At 36.4% G+C, this 17,934-nt stretch overlaps 1 protein-coding gene and 1 pseudogene across 10 annotated transcripts in view; one reads left to right on the top strand and one right to left on the bottom strand.

Moving 5' to 3' along the window:
• GABPB1 (GA binding protein transcription factor, beta subunit 1) overlaps nt 1-9,667 on the top strand; it is a 54,280-nt gene extending 44,613 nt beyond the window's left edge. For 7 of the 10 annotated variants that reach the window (XM_014537803.1, XM_014537806.1, XM_014537802.1 and 4 more), the window contains 2 exons: nt 1,160-1,275; nt 8,150-9,667. In XM_014537803.1, coding sequence (XP_014393289.1) covers nt 1,160-1,275; nt 8,150-8,302 — 269 coding nt within the window. In that variant the 3' untranslated portion in view covers nt 8,303-9,667. Of the gene's footprint in view, nt 1-1,159; nt 1,467-8,149 lie in introns of those variants that run through there. The other 3 variants (XM_014537808.1, XM_014537810.1, XM_014537809.1) reach the window with 3 other exon arrangements.
• A 2,834-nt stretch (nt 9,668-12,501) lies between these two features.
• On the bottom strand, nt 12,502-16,124 carry LOC102245395 (annotated as a pseudogene).
• Nucleotides 16,125-17,934: the final 1,810 nt, after the last annotated feature.

The following is a 17,934-nucleotide window of genomic DNA, read 5'->3' on the forward strand; positions in this document are numbered from 1 at the left end:
AGGCGGGGAACGTTGGAGTCCGCTGTCACTGGAGCAAGCAAGCCTCCCTGTTCGCTTCAGCGCATGGCTGCCGGCCGCCATCTTGGCTGACAGTTAATTTGCATAAGGATATGCTGATTAGCCAATGGGAAGGGTAGCGGTCGTAAGCTAATTACCATGTTTCTCTTTTATTAGTGTAGATGAAAGACAACTTATATATGTGCAGTGAAAAAAAGCAACTGCAGAATGATATATCTGTTGTGTATATATTTGACTGTTTTATATATATGATACCTTTTGTGTAACAAAAAAAGAATGTATGTTCATGTTTGTTTTTACATAAATTAACAAGAATAGTACATGAGAAACCAATAAAAGTGATTATCTGTTTTACGAGTGGAGTGAGAGCTCTCAAAATATGCTTGGTAAATAATTGTTTTGAGTTTGAGTCATGTGAATGAACATATTATATATAAAAAAATTTTTTGCCGTAACCGGTTTGGCTCAGTGGATAGAGCGTCGGCCTGCGGACTGAAGAGGCCCAGGTTCAATTCTGGTCAAGGGTATGTACCTTGGTTGCGGGCACATCCCCAGTAGGGGGTGTGCAGGAGGCAGCTGATCAATGTTTCTCTCTCATCGATGTTTCTAGCTCTCTAGCCCTCTCCCTTCCTCTCTGTAAAAAATCAATAAAAATATATTTTAAAAAAATTTTTTTAATCCTCACTCGAGGATGTTTTTCCCTTGAATTTTAGAGAGAGTGAAAGAGAGAGGGAAAGATAGAGAAATATTGATGAGAGAAACATATCGATTGGTTGCCTCCTGCACACTTCCTGACGAAGGCCCGGCTGGGGAGGACCCTGCAACCGAAGTACGTGCCCGTGACTGGAATCAAACCTGTGACCCTTTGGTCTGCAGGCCGACACTATCCACTGAGCCAAACTAGCTGATTCTTATATATAAAACTTAAAAAAAATAAGTAGGTGCTTAAACAAGGAGAGATTTGCAGTAAAAAAGCAAGAAGATGAGGACAAATATGGACATCCTCAAAAAGTAAATCAGTGGTTTGAAATTGTTTTAGAATATAATTTATTTTAGATGAGTTGCATCAATAATGTTGACTAGTTTTATTTCAACTAAACCTATCTGAAAATGAAGTAACATATATATTTTTTCATTTTAGTATTAACAGTACCAGCAACGGACATTGCTGAAGAAACTGTTATAAGTGAAGAACCACCAGCTAAGAGACAATGTATCGAAATAATTGAAAACCGGGTGGAATCTGCAGAAATAGAAGTAAGGAGTCTTTTACCCGGTGTGTTTTGCTGCAGTCATCCAAAATAAATTCAATTTGCTTTTTTTTTTTGGTCTTTTATATTTATTACTGACAGTGTTGTTTTGATACAGAAAGTATATAGTATTATTTTGTTTAATTTTTGCTTTATACATATAGCGAGCCCTCAATAAATAAATATTGAATGAATGAATGAATGAGTGAAGAATTTGTTTGTAATGAAGTCTGTCATCCTGGTAACATTGGAATGTCTTTGGTTCTTGCACGCCATCCTTCATTTTCCATTAAATTTACATACATCATTCTCACAAGTCACTAAAAAAAATATCACTGTATATTGACTAAAATTGTTTTCTCTTTCAAAAGCGAAGTGCAAATGCCTATTTAGGCTGGGGGGATCCTCATAAAGAAGGTTGATACTTGTCAACTGGGTTTATTATAAAGCCATGGATAACTGCTTATTTTACATAATAAATCCTTTAGGGAAATTAAATTTAGACTAGCTCTTGACAGGATTCAACTTTTTTTACCCTCTCCCAAACTAGATTATAAATGCAAACCATTGTGTAAGTATAACTAATCCTTAGTTACCTTGCAGATTTTTTTTCTCACATGACTGTAGATAAAATTATGTCCCCCAAATTGGATATTAGCTTATATCAAATGACAATACATTTATTCAAAAAGTTATTTTGGAGTTTTTATGAGAATTTAAAAAATTACATACTCATTATACACAAATTCATAATTTCTGATATATGTGAATAGTAAATGTTGGTGAATATTTAAGGTTCTTTGTAATAGAAAAGAGGATTTGAGAAAAAAAAAGTCACTAGAAGGCAACTTAATCCTGATTGAGGACAATTAGAAAATATCCTTTGCCCAAATTCATTTAAATGTAAGACTGGTATATTGGCCACAATCACAAAGAATTTTTGCGGTGAAAATATTATCTGGTTCATCTTGTAACCAGAATATTTGGCAAAATTATCTCTTTAGTTATTGAGGGTGAGCTGTTTTATTTCTTCAAAATTTAAAGTGATATTCAGTACATTGAAGTTCTTACAAACTAGCAATTTATTCCATTGAATAGTATCATATACTTATTATTTAGTAATCTTTTAAATATCTTTTTCTGATATGTCAGATGATCTTTTCTGGCACATAAGGTAAAAAATATATACAGGTGTCTCCCTAAAATGTACATACTTTGAATAATTATAAAGGCAGTATTTATTAAAATACATTTCATTTTCAAAATGTAATATGAATCAGATGTTAAAGTGTATATACAATTTTGGGGACACCCTGTATATGTATATGTATGTATATGTATATATATATATATATGTATGTATATATATATATGTATATTTTAAAGAGTGATTTATTTATTTTTTATTTAAAGAATAGTTTATTAATTTTTAGAGAGAGAGGAAGGGAGAGGGAGAGAGAAATTTTGATGTGAGAGTGCAACATTGATCGGATACCTCCTGCATACCCCCACCAGGGATTGAGCTCGCAACCCAGGCATGTGCTCTTGACCGGGAATGGAACCGGCAACCTCCTGGTGCACCAGATGATGCCCAACCAACTGAACCACACTGGCCAGGGCAAGGTGAAAAATATTTTGTCATGTACTTTGCTTTAACTATTTAATAAAAATTATCTTCAAAGTTCTTGAAATTATAAAAAAATCTACACCTGAGGATATGTTTATTGATTTTAGAGAGAGGAAGAGGGAGGGGGGGATAGAGACAGGGAGAGGGAGAGAGAGAGCATTGATGTGTGAGAGAAACATTGATTGGTTGCTTCCCATATGGGCCCCAATCCCGACTGGGGACCAAACCTGCAACCTAGGTATGCCCTGGTCGGGAATCAAACCCTCACCCTTTTGGTGTACGGGACAACACTCCAACCAACTAAGCCACCTGGCCAGGGCATTACTTGAAATTTTATTAAACATAAACTTATTGAATTCAATCAATTATATTTTTAAATCATTGAATGTGCATCCTGTAGCTTTATTTATCTAATGTGAGAATTGCTGTTTTCTTAAAGTTCCACCTGATTCCTCTCTTACAATCTTTCAGAGACCAAGAGGAAATAATGGTAAATAACAGGAAAGTATGACTTGAGATATGTAAATTATCTAGAACCATGGAGATACACCTTCAGGGGATAGAGTTTTAACTTGGTATAAAGAAGAGTATTTGTTTCGTTTTTAGTAAGTAGAGCTTTCTGGTGGTGGGAATCTTATTCTTCATCCACAGAAATGTTCAAGCCAAGGTTGCATGATGTCTTAGAACTATTATAGAAAGACCTTGAAGGATGCAGTAAGTTTAGATGGTAGAGGTGGGCTGGAGTATAGAATGAGGAGACCTCTAGTGTTGTCATCAGATCAGGTAATTATTTCCGTATAACACATGAAGTAGTTTTTTGAAGTTATTTTCTTAGATAATCAATAGAATTGTCTTGGGACAGATTTTTTTTTAATACGCCTCTCTGAGTGACAGTTTGGCCATTCTCACAAAAGTCTCTCTAAGGCAGTGGTCTCACCTGGGGCAATTTTGATGCCAGGGGACATTTGACAATGTCTGGAGACGTTTTGGGTTATCACAATTAGGGGCATAGCATTGATATTTGGGTAGAAACCAGGGGGATGCTGCTAAACATCCTACAATGATGCACAGGACAGAGAAACTGCTGTAAAGGAATTAAATTAACTCGTTATATAGAGTCTAACATGTTTGGGTTTCTCTTTGTGTATCCACAACTACCAGAGTGACTGTCTAAAGAAAGTGTTAATATATACAGGCTACCCCATCCTAAATATATACACTTTAGCAGCTGATAGCTCAATTTTGAAAATGAAATGTATTTTAATAAACACTGCCTTTATAATTATTCAAAGTGTGTATATACATTTTTTGGGGACACCCTATATTTACAATTTCCAAGTTAACATTGGAGAGATTTATCAATAATCTCCAGAAAAATTAGTTTAAATTATAGAAAGTTTATTGTAAATGTGGCTTTCACATCTGCATTATAGCAATATAGGAAATAAAATAGATTTATTTTTTAGAGGAAGGTATGAATAAAACTAAATTGTAATAATGTATATCATTTTATCATGCCTTGATATTACTGTACAGTATATTTTTGGAAGAAGTGTGCTGTTTTTGGATTTCTTTCATAAATAAACACTAGCCTAATCTGAATTGAAGTTCAAACTTAATTGTACATGTGGGAGGAAGGAGATGTAATTAGTACATTAGGAGTAACAGATTTTTTCCTATTATTAATTATGTGGGTTCAGGAAATACCTTTACCTGTTTTTTTGCTGTGGAGATTAAAGATGAATGTTTATTAGCAAGTTTTGTTTATTTTTAATGAATAATTTATATCCTTTAACCAGTGATAAATTGGGATCCTTAGTGTTCTTTAAAAAATTAATTTCTATAAACTTTATAAAATGTTTCATTTGATACAATTTTTAAAATTTGTTTTCCTTTTATTAATGATGAACCTTTTGATCTTCCAAAGTTTAAAATTTTTTATAGTCATATCCCTTTTATTTGTTAAAAAATATTTTTATTGATTTCAGAGAGAAAGGGAGAGGGAGAGAGAGAACCATCAATGATGAGAGAGAATCATTGATTAGCTGCCTCCTGCACACCCCTCACTGGGGATCGAGCTCGAAACCCTGGGCATGTACTTTGACCGGGAATCTAACCGTGACCTCCTGGTTCATAGGTTGACGCTCAATCACTGAGCCACTGTGGTTGGGCAGTCATATCCCTTTTTGATAATTTTTTTTTCTAGCGCTGGAGTAGTCAAAATTTTTTTGTAAAGGGCCAGTTAGCAAATAATTTCGGCTTTCTAGGCCATATAGTCTATGTTTCGCTACTTAGTTCTGTCATTGTGGCAGGTTAGCAACCACAGACAATTTGGAAATGAGTAGGTATGGCTGTATTTCAATAAAACTTTATTTATAAAACTAGGTTCATATTTGGCTTATGGCAGTTAGAAAATTGATGTTTACACACAAACAAACGGACAGCTCACACACCCTGTCCAGTTTCCATGTTAAAAAACAAAACTAAACAAAACATTTAGTAATTTAAGAATATGGGTCTGGACTCAGATTTAGATTTAAATTATACTCTATAATTTTCTGATTGTGTGATATTGGTCAAGTTAATTTAACCTTTGAAGGCTTGGCTTCCCCACCAATAAAAAGGGGAAAATAATAGCACCTCCGTTATCAGATTGTGTAAGGTTTAAAGGAGGGTACATGTGAAGGACTAGTACAATGGTAGGCATATAGTAAGTGCTCAGTAAAAGATAATTGCTACTAGCTGAAGCAGAATTCAAGAATCTTGTTTGAAAATGAAAAAGCAAACTCAGGTCTTTCCTTGCTCTGTTGTCCCATTGCCTAATGCAGTAGTAATATATTGCTTTTGTTGGAGTTGTGTAAGACAAATATTTTCTTTTATTGCCACCAAATCTTATCAGAATTTATTTTTTTGGAATTTTTCAATGTTAGTCTGTTAAAGGAAAAATACTTTAGTATTAATATTAGTACAATTATTTAATACTAATAATATTAGTATGTTTATTGAAAAATGTCAAAATTCTTTTTATTGTGGTTTTATTGCAAAAGGTCAAAGCCATTAGATTGGCATTTCTATTTAAATATAAATCTAAAATGTGAGTCTGTTGCACTATTTATATGCAAAACAACCAAATTACTGTTTGCATTTAGAAAGTATCTTACATGTAAATATGTTCAGTAAATGAACAAATGAATTTGGAAACAGGATCTTTTGAGTAAAATAAGAAATAATATTTTCCACTTTTTAGAGATTTTTATTTTTTTGCAAAGTGAGATGGCAAAAAGATTCTTTCCCCAAATACCTATATTTCTGAGAAGTAAAAAATGAAAACACAAACTTTAATAATGTTAGCTATGCTTTTAACTTATATTAAGATATATTCTAGTTGAAATGAAAATATAAAATAAGGAAAATAGGATTAAACTGTATTCACTGTTAGACTATTTATCTCAGTTTGCTTTTATCCTTTGAAATAATTGTGACTCCCTTGCTGTTTCTAAATGTTAATAAATAGCTACCAGGAAAAGATACCTTAGAGTATCTGTTTTAATTTTTCCTACCAAATCAGGGCAAATTTTTTTTATCCACATTCAAAACTTTGGCTACCAAAGAATCTTACTTCTTAACACAAGTGAAATTTGATAACACGTACGAATAGCTGTAAGTGTTCCTGCTAGCTGGTGAGGGTCTATCTAGCTCCTGGGGAAGCAGCCCCATCTCCCCTTTCCCATTGTTGTGCTCCGTCTTCCATGGTTCACTGCCAGGGGACTGGCGTTGATTGCTTACATGAGGCTCATCTTTTGGGTGTTCTTTCTGTCTTGTTCCTACTCTGTTATCTTGCCTGGGATAAGGAGTGGGTAAAAAAGGGTAGCAAAGTAGGGCTTGGGAATTTCTTAAATTGCAGATGAAGAGCACATATTTTTTCTAATTGTACATTTTGTGTAATTGGAAGATTTGAATGCTACTTTCGTAGTCAACCACTCCCACATTTGATGAACCCATGGGAAAAATAAATGTTAGATGTAGCTTTATTCCCAGTGTAGGGAAGGGAATGGGATTTACAGGAAGGCAGAAGTAGTAAATATGCTCCCCCTTGTGGACCTTGAGAATAATGAAGAAGAGGGAATTTTTGGTTTCACAATGGGTAAGGGTCAAGAAGGCAGTGGATGAGACTCTCACACTGCCCCTTTCCCCAGCAAGATGCTGACCCCTTGCCTTCAGTTTCTTCTGGTCAAGTGTCTTGTCCAGTGTGAGTGTGGCCTTTCTTATGATTAATAGTCTTACTCTCAGCCCCCACCACACTAGTAGATCCTGGGCCTCTGTAAGGTGTTTGAGCTTGGGGGTGTGCAGGGTGAGCTTTTGTTCTTGTGCTTACTAGAGGTATGGGAAAAGAACCCGTGAAATGTTTTCCCTTGGGCAGCTGAATAGGGCCAGAATGAGGAGGAGGACCAGATTTGTTTCAACTCTCAATTTATTGAGAAATTCAGTACATATATTTTACACCTGAATAATTCACTAGTCACAATAGAGAAATTAGTACTTTATTGATTTGTAAAATGATATAATTTAGGAAACACTAATTTAGACCAACACTCTTCATTTTAGAGATGAGGAATCTTGCTCGCTATCATTGAGAAAGATAGTTTTATAAGCAGTAATATTAGAATCTCACAAACCTGACTCGTATCCATGTTACCATGAAAAAGCCACATCATCTCTGAGCATCATTTTCCTCATCTGTAAAATGGGCATAATATCTGTCTTAGAGGCTTGTCCTTGGAAACCACCTTGTTTTGTCATATAATGATTGCTTAATAAATACTGTTTTTAAGTATTATCTTTATTTTTTTTATTTTTATTTCTTAAGTATTATCTTTAAATAAAAATGCAGATAAAGATATGGAGAGCTATGATGGTATATTTCCGTCTTAAAGTTCTTCACCAGTTTTTGTAGTACATATGAGAGTACAGGTACCTATTTGGGTTCATTATGTTAGTCTTATATCTAATTAGGGGATAATTTCCTTGAGATAAAAAAAAACAACAAACCTGCAATCTGTATCTCACAGTGTGGAACACAAAATTGGGGGCTTTAATTATTAGTGAATTGGTTGAAAAGGCAACTTGTCTAGGAAATATCAATAGGTAACTATTTTTAGCTACTATTTTTTTGTTAAAGGATCCATGCTTGTAGATGTTAATAATGTATTTGTGCAAAAAATTGAAAAAAACAACTTTTTGTTTGCTTAATTAGGAGAGAGAAGCTCTTCAGAAACAGCTGGATGAAGCAAACCGAGAAGCCCAAAAATATCGACAGCAGCTTCTAAAGAAAGAACAGGAAGCAGAAGCCTACAGACAGAAATTAGAAGCTATGACTCGTCTTCAGACTAATAAAGAAGCTGTTTAGTTGAAATGAACATGTAGTTTGAGTTACTTTTGGTCAAGAAAGAATACAATCTTGAACTGTACACAATAAGGTGCAGTCATGGGAAGACAGGATACTAGAAGAGACTACAGATTGATAATTGGACTAAAGCCATGTGGTCTGAATCCTTGTAACATAAAACTTTTGAAGTTGTCAAATGTATTTAAAACTGAATTCTGTAAATAGTTTTTGTTTTTTTTTACAGTTCTAAATGAGTTGATAAAGATTGTTGAAGAGATCCAAAAACACAATAAGCCACTGTTTTTGTGAATTCTTTTTGATTTTAGTACGAACGAACCTTAATTTCTCAGAAACAGAACAGTTTTAAGGGTGATCGTTGATTAGACCAAATGTGTCATAATTATGTGGTGGACTGATACTGGAATTGCTCCTGTACGTTAAAGCTTCTGTATGAAGAGAAGATTTCTCCCAGGAAATGTTTGTACAGCTTTAAGTTGTCTCAGATTCTCTGAAAACATTTTTTAGAAAACAAATTTTTATATTTGTTCAACTTCAGCTATACCCAAGTAGATTTACATGTATATGAAGCAAATATTTTTTAAACTTTGTGTTTGTACATATCCTGCATGTTTTATAATTTCAAAATGTATCACTTGCATAGGTATTTTCCCCACAAAGATAATGAAAGTTATTCGGGGAAAAAACCCTCCTTTTATTCTGTAGGTCATCTTAACTAAGTAAACTAGCAGCTGGTTTTATTGGAATGATAGTGTTCTTGGAAGGAGCAGCTTACAAGATAACTTGAATTTGCAAACTACAAAATCTATGCTTTTTTGAAAATTTCATAGTGGGGACGTGAAACTGTATTCTGTGCCTTCCATCATGATTTCCACATGAAAGCACTTTAAGGCAGTATGTTTTAAGATAATGTTTTTGGAAAACTCAAAGCATATGGGTTTTTGAAATATTTCATGGACTCATTCCCCTCCCTCCCCCAGGAAATTATTCTTATGGAAAAAAATGCTTTTGTATGTAGAACAAGAACTTTTTGTACCACAGTAATGCTATAGAGATGTCTACCATAACTTTTACTTTTCCCTGTGAAAGCTGTATGTCTGTGCTGCGACTGCTCTCATCACAATATTGTCGAATTCCACAGTGTATGAACATTACACTCTGACATACTGTTTATTCTTTTTTTGTAAAATGTAACTTCATACAGTTTTTCTTGCTTTATTTCTTACATTAATGTTTTATTGCTTTATGAAAATGTTTAACCCTAAGGCCCTACTAGATGATCTATACTGTAAAAAGAAGCAATTACCCTTAAGAAACAATTACTCTGGCCTACTTTTCTATTTTACAATTAAATATCTTTTCCACATATATTCAGTGTAGACTTATATTTTGACCATATTTTGTTCACACATTAATATTTTTGTTCTGTGTATTAAAGCCATATTCTACTATATGAAAATATGTATTCTTTACACTGTCTTGAAAGTCCTTGAGGTAGCTCCTTGGGAATTTGTTAATTCTCTTACTGCAGTTATCAGTTCGGTAGGTAATATAGTAAAAAGATCTGTGAACTATCAGCTTGATAGTTGTTACTTAGAAACTGTTGTAAAGGTTCTAGGACAAATTTACAAACTAAGGAAGAGAAAAAAACATTTTTTTCAGTTTTCCACTAAATTTGACATAAATTTTATTTTTTTAAAAACATCTTTATTGTTGAAAGTATTACATATGGCCCTTTTTTCTCCTATTGACCCCTTATAGCCCACCCCTGCCTCCTGCCCCAGCCTCCACCACCCTATTGTCTGTGTCCACGGGTTATGCATATATGCATACAAGTTCTTTGGATCTCTTCCCACCCGTCGACCCTCCCCCACCTTCCCTCTGACATTCAACAGTTTGTTCCATGCTTCTGTGTCTCTGGATCTATTTTGTTTAACAGTTTATTTTTTTCATTAGATTCCACATATGAGTGAGATCATGTGATACTTGTCTTTCTCTGACTGGCTTATTTTGCTTAGCATAATAGTCTCCAGGTCCCTCCAATGCTGTCTCAAAGGCTAAGAGATCCTTTTTTACTACTGCATAGTATTCCATGGTGTACATGTACCACAGCTTTTTTATTCACTCATCTACTGATGGGCACTTGAGCTGTTTCCAGATCTTAGCTATTGTAAATTGTGCTGCTATGAACAAAGGGGTGCACACATTCTTTCTGATTGGTGTTTCAGATTTCTTAGAATATATTCCTAGAAGTGGGATCACTGGCTCAAATGGTAATTCCATATTTAATTTTTTGAGGAAATTCCATACTGTTTTTCATAATGAATATATTCCAAGTGGGATCACTGGCTCAAATGGTAATTCCATATTTAATTTTTTGAGGAAATTCCATACTGTTTTTCATAATGACTGCACCAGTCTGCACTCCCACCCGCAGTGTACTAGTGTTCCCTCTTCTCCACATCCTTGCCAGCACTTGTCATTTGTTGATTTGTTGATGGTAGCCATTCTGACAGGTGTGAGATGGGACCTCATTGTTTTGATTTTCATCTCTGATGATTAGTGACTTGGAGCATTTTTTCATATGTCTCTTGGCCATTTGTATGTCCCTTTTGGAGAAGTGTCTATTTAGGTCCTTTACCCCATTTTTTAATTGGATTGTTTGTCTTCCTTTTGTTAGGTTGTATGAGTTCCTTATATAATTTAGATATTAACCCTTTATCAGATGTATCATTGCCATACAGTGGGCTCCCATACAATGGGCTCCCTTTTTATTTTGTTGATGGTTTCTTTTGCTGTGCAGAAGCTTTTTATTTTGATGTAGTCCCATTTGTTTATTTTCTCCTTAGTTTCCTTTGCCCTATGAGGTTATCTGTAAACATATTGCTATGAGAGATGTCTGTGATTTTGCTGCCTATGGTTTCTTCTAGGATTTTTTATGGTTTCACAACTTACATTTAAGTTCTTTATCCATTTTGAGTTTATTTTTGTGTATGGTGTAAGTTTTTGGTCTAGTTTTTTTTTTTTGCATGTATCTGTCAAATTTTCCCAACACCATTTACTGAAGAGACTGTCTTGACTCCATTGTATGCTTTTGCCTTCTTTTCAATTATCAATTGAGTGTAGTGGCTTGGGTCAATTTCTAAGGTCTCTGTTCTGTTTCATTGATCTATATGTCTGTTCTTATACCAGTACCAGGCTGTTTTGATTACATTGGCTTTGTAGTATAACTTGATATCTGGTATTGTGATCCCTTCAACTTTGTTCTTTCTCAAGATTGCTGCAGCTATTTGGGATTTTCTTGATTCCATATAAATTTTTGGAGTATTTTTTCTAGATCTGTGAACTATGCCATTGGTCATTTAATAGGGATTGCATTGAATCTATAGATTGCTTTGGGTAGTATGGATATTTTAATGATGTTAATTCTACCAATTCATGAACACAGTATATTCTTCCACTTGTTTATATCTTCCTCTACCTCTTTTTTCAACGTCCTGTAGTTTTCTGATTATAGGTCTTTTACCTCCTTAGTTACGTTTACTCCTAGGTATCTTTTTTTTTTTTTAATGAAACATTGACAAGTTCTTTATGGTATTTATTTTCATTTTTTTGTTAATTCTCACCTGAGGATATTTTCCCATAGATTTTTAGTTTTTATTTTTAAAGGGCATTTTTAGAAAGCATCCTATATAATAAAAGCGTAATATGCTAAGTGTCCGACCAATTGGTCGACCAGTCGCTATGACACACACTGACCACCAGGAGGCATACACTCTGGTAGGTTAGCTTGCTGCTGGGGTCTGGCCAATTGGGACTGGGCGAGAGGGCTGGACACGCCATGGAGCCCTCCCGCGGTCCCTCCCCGGCCGGCCTGCCTCCATGGCCCTGATCGGAACTGGGCAGGATGGCCCAATCAGCCCAATCACGGGCCAGGCCGAGGGACCCCCACCCGTGCACTTACTGTTATACAAAGAAGAAACATATACAGAATACACAAATTACCAGCGAGGTGGACCCTAGCCCTTCTCTCCACTCTGGGAAAACAGATAAGAAGAGAAACAATGATTCCATCTTGTTAATTGTTTCCATCTACATAGACAGTTTTTTTTAAGCAGCATTTCTACTCCTTTGCTGGTGCTTTTTTTTCTTTTCTTTCTCCCCCCGCCCCCCCCCCCCCCCCCCCCCCCCCCCCCCCTCAGTCCAGCAACCTTTTTGCTTGCAATTTCTTGGTCAGAACTCTGGAGAAGGCTAGAAAGAATAATGGCACCTCAATTTACACTAGCCCAGGACTTCAGGTTCTTTATACCGACATGCTCTACAATGGTTTTTGCAAAATAACCATCTCTTCTGTTTTCTTTCATCTTTTATCTTGCTCTATTAACCACTTCAAAACAAGATGTCCTGCAGGATGTTCTGCAATGTGAAGCTCTCCATCCTTGCTTCCAGGGCACAGTTCTGCTGCTGCCAAGCTGGCAATGGCATTCATGGCAGGTTGAGTGTCTCCAATGGTAGCTCCCAGAATGCAAGACACCAACACACAGGCAGACTTATCTAGCACCATTTCTTGAGTGTGATCTTGCATTTAGCTTAACAAAGCTGGGGAGATGGATTCTAAGAGCTCTCGGCGACGGATCTCTGTTATCTTTTTTACTGTGTGCGTTTCCATTCCCGTTCTGCAGAACTTCAATAATTTCTCGTACTGTATATGCAGGATCTTGGGGGTTTAGTAGGACAACAGGACCTTCCTTCCATATTTGTCATTTAATATGTTAGACAAGGAACTAATAGTTTCAGATATGATTATCTGCTTCACAATCAAATGCTGCCAGTAAAACCAAATGGGAGTATTGGCCATTAGCCACCTTTTCAACAGAAGTCTTCATTGTTTTCACAATCACTGTCCTATCCTTGTGTGTGCCATGCATGGCCACTCTGGCACCATCATGTGTGTGTGCCAGGTAAACCACCACTTCACAGATGGCTTCGTGCTGGAAGCCAAGATCAACAGTAATTAATATAAATGCGAGAAGTTCTGTCAGAAGGCTGAATGGGGCTTTGATGTTCAGAAGGCTGAATATCTGCATTTTATTACCTGCTGCTGGCTCAATAGCTGAAGGCAACCCCTCAAATTTGATGATCTCTTTACTGTTTACTAAACATCACCTTTGATATGTCTGTTTGCATTCCTAAAGGGCAATTGTGTATTCTAGTAAATAAAAAGCAGATGGGTATGGAGATTCAGTGGAGTTTAGTTCCTTGAACTAAGTTCACAACTGGTTTCCCCATAATTTCCAAATTTATATTTCTTGTCTTGTGTTATTAATCTGCATGCGGCCCTTTCGTTAGGTATTTGAACCCAGGCCACGCGGGCCGTGGCCTCACAGCTTCGATCATTTCTGATCTTAGCTTTGGGGGCACATAGGTAAAAACGTCCAAGAATACTTTATGCACCAATGAGTGCTTAGTCACAGCTTCCTGTTGGGCCATTGGAGTTAGAATCTGTTTCATTTCATCCATGATAAGTTCTAGTGTTTCTGGCCGTTCCTCTAACACTGTCCAGAGTTGGGTGATCTGCTGACTTGTAAAGCTGAAATGTGTTCCCATGTTTCTCTGCTCTAAAATGCCTTTGTCATTGTACGGTATTCCACGACGGCTGAGGCTTCCGCGTGTCGGGGCATCTTCCTCACATGGCCTTTAAAACTTCTGATTATCTCCGCATTCTGCCGTTTACCCCCACACATGAGAAATTTCTTAACAATATTTCTGGAATATTTAGCTTTACGTAATTCAACCACGTCATCTCGCAGTCTTTCAAAAGCCTTTTTTCCTCTGCTCTTTATTGCCAAACTGAATGTAATATTGCATCACACAAGCTGAATCATTGTCTTATAAAATCTGTTTTTTTCTTGTGACATCTTTGCACCTTTTTCTTTGAATTTTTGTTTTGCTTTGACTTCCATCATGGCAACTCGCACACGTGTGGCTGCCACAGGGCTCACCGCCGCTTTCTCTTTCAACAAATTTTTATGGAGAGAGTAGAAAGAAGGGGGAGAGACGCAGAGAGAGAAACATTGGTGTAAGAGATTGGTTGCCTCCTGCACACGCCTACTAGGGCTGGGAATTAGTACATGACTCTGCCCGGAATCAAACCCAGGACCCTTCAGTCGGCTGGCAGATGCTCTATCCACTGAGTCAAACTGGCCAGGGCTATTCCTAGGTATCGTAAATGTTTTTGTTGCTATGGTAATGGAATTATTTGTTTAGTTTCTCTTTCTGAGACTTCATTATTAGTGTATAAAAATGCCTTGACATAAATTTTAAGTTATCTAAAACTACATTTTACAAATGCAAGGTCTTATTTTTAGTAGCATGAAGCTACTTTTTCTATGTCTGCTTTTCATTACTTTAGTGCATATATGGACTTACGTTAGGTGGGGTGCCCTGACATGCGGTGTTGAAGTGGGGAAGGGCCCTTGTGTCCATCCCAGAGCCCAGCCATGGTACAGTCTTGCCTCCAGACTAAGCTTGGCCCTGAAGAGCCTTGAGACTGTTGGAAACAAGCTTCTGAAACCTAGTTTATTTCTAGTTTTCTGTTTTTGCTAGAGGCTAACCTTGTGCGAGAAAGCATTTTGATCTGTAATATCATGGCATAGATGGGAGAAAATAATTAGCACTTAAAGGGAGTAAGTCTATGGTAGTATCAATGAATATTCAGGTGTCTTTGGCGACGTTCACTTCTTTCAGATCTGATTGTTATGCAGGACTCGTATCAATCCTCAATCGACTACACCTGATTGATTCACTGTTCTATGAAATCATTAAGACAAGAATTTATAACTAAAGCAATGGGTTGCCTTTTTCTCTTTTTTAGCTTCTGTTTTCAGTGGGCTGGAAAAGCTTTGCATTCTAATCATTCTCAGTGGTGTTCTGAGCAGAGGGTTCAAAGAATATACAGAATAAAATAATATAAAAGTTTTTAGAAATCTGCACTTAATGCGTTTCCATGATGTAAGGATGGATTTGCCACATTGATGGTTAGCTATTTCCTTTTATGTGTAAACAGACATCTTCCAGAACAGCCTTTCTCGGTGAGGGTTCATGAGAGAATCAAGCCCAATGCCCTGAGTGTTCAGGCCTAATGAATTAATTCCTTGTAATTAATTATTTCTTTTCTATACATGTAGAATAGTACTGGTTATGTACTGTCTTAGACACTGAACTCATTAGATGTCTTGTTGCCTTATTTCTTGATTCAGATTTAACACTTCCCTATGGAACTCTAGGATTCCAAATTTGAAGTTGAGTCTGATGCTTTGGGAAATCTTCATCTGATGAGAGTGATATCTGCGGGGACTGTGCTTCTCAACTAATTTTCATTTATTGTTATTTTATTTATATCCGAATTCCTTCCCCAAAGGACTTGGGATGTCATTTTTTTCATTGGCCTTTAGGAATTACCTTCTTATGTCAATCTCTCATGATATGAGTGGCAAAGTAATTATTCTACTTCACTCTGTCACTGAGTGGCTCTCTTTGTTCATTGCAGTGGAGTGTTGGGAGTTGGGGAGCTTTTTCCTGTGGCATTCAAAAAGACCAAAGTTAAAGAGATAAGGGAATACATGTGAAATCCCATGTAATTTGGATGATGCTTGTTTATAACAAAAAGATCTGTATACCAATATATTTATCCAAGACGTATTGCTAAATGAAAATGTATGCCAATATGTGTTTCTTCAATATGATCATTTCTGATATTATTTATTGAACATTAGAACAAACACTTGCCCATAACAGGAATTGATAAGTTGATAGACATATTCATGGATGCTTTTTGCTGATATGACTGATTTTTTTTCCTGCATTACTCTATACAAAGTTTCTTCCAGATAAAATCTATAAAGTTTCTTTGTGCTTTAATACCTGAGAAGACCTTGAGAATGGACTCAAAATATATCAAGAAGAAAAACCTTTTCAGATAAAAACACAATATGGTTGTTGGAACTTTATGTCCATATGGATAGGTTCCCAAGGCATTAGCACTCAGGCTTATATAGCAAATAGGAAAAAAGCCTCTTCTATTCACCTGGCTTCTGTTGAACAAATAACTCCTCCCATCATGTCAGGTCTACTTAGGAATGAACTAACTAATGTATCTGTTGGTTCATTAAGTACTATTTACTGTACTTGGATTTAATTATAGATAACTGGTATATTGTAGTTTTGAATGATGTTTGCTATTTGCTTTCTCCATGCTATGAGAACATCTCAATGCACATGGGTTCAGTTTGACGTAAGCTCTCCGAATTCATTCTCAGATTACTCTGTGTAACCTATGATGGAAAACACAGTATCATCCTTGGAGATATACTTCTGGTTCCAAATCAAAATTTTGGTATCAACATTTTTGTGACTTGCTAACAGTATTTTCCAAATTTATAGATATACAGATAGTCTTATAGGTTTTTTTAAAAAAATCATTTGATGGCCTGAGCTCTTTTAAAAATATTTCACTTCCATGAAAATCAAATAGTGAATGTAATTTGGATGCAGTTCCTAGGGCTTTTCATTTTTAGATATATATGTAACCTCCCAAAAACTACCATTTGCTTCCTGGAAAAGTTTTCACCTGATCTCTATGAATTTGTCCACTGCACTTTATTAATTGCTTATTTGGTTTTTCATTTGAATAATTTAGATCTCATGTACACAGTTGATATGTAATGTTTCCTCTATATACAAATACATAGTACTATATAATCCAGTGATTTTCAACCTGGGTTTCTTCTCATAGCACACATAAACTAATTATTAAAATTCTGCGGCACACCCCAAAAATGTATTTTTTGCCAATCTGACACTAAAATAGGTATAATTTTGATTGATTTACAAAAATAATAACAATAACAGTAATTACTTACTTGTTTTGCTCCAAAGTGACTTTTTAAAAAATCAGGTGCCTGTACTTGTATATAAAGATTCTTAGTACCAAGAATGAACCAATCAGATGCAACCTTATTATGCGATGTTACCAATAAGATGCAATTCTAGTCCTGGCCTGTTTTGCTCAGTGGTTAGAGTGTCGCAAGAGCACTGGAAGGTTGTGTTTGCTTTTTAAAATATATTTTTATTGATCTCAGAGAGGAAGGGAGAGGGAGAGAGAGATAGAAACATCAATGATGAGAGAGAATCATTGATTGGCTGCCTCCTGCATGCCCCCCACTGGGGATTGAGCCCAGGACCCTTCAGTCCACAGGCCATCGCTCTATCCGTTGAGCCAAACCTGCTAGGCAGCTTGGGAGTTTTAATCCCAGGCAAGGGCACCTCCATGGGTTGAAGGTCTGCTTCCCGTCCCTGGTCGGGGTGTGTGCAGGAGGCAACCAGTTGATGTGTCTCTCTCACATTGATGTTTCTCTCTCTCTCTCTCCCCCTCCCTGCCACTCTGAAAAGCAATGAAAAAAAATATTCTCGAGGCCGGCTCTGCGGCTCTGCGGCTCTGCCTCGGAGGTTTTTGGGTCAAGGGCTCCAGATGGAGCCAAACATGTTGCGCAGAGACGCGGGGCGGTCGGGGCGCGGCGTCGGGTGCGAGGGTGGCCTTTCCGTGTGATTCACACCCGAGACCTCCTGGTCGGCCT

This window comes from Myotis brandtii, unplaced genomic scaffold, assembly GCF_000412655.1.
Source record: "Myotis brandtii unplaced genomic scaffold, ASM41265v1 scaffold182, whole genome shotgun sequence".
Taxonomy (NCBI): domain Eukaryota; kingdom Metazoa; phylum Chordata; class Mammalia; order Chiroptera; family Vespertilionidae; genus Myotis; species Myotis brandtii.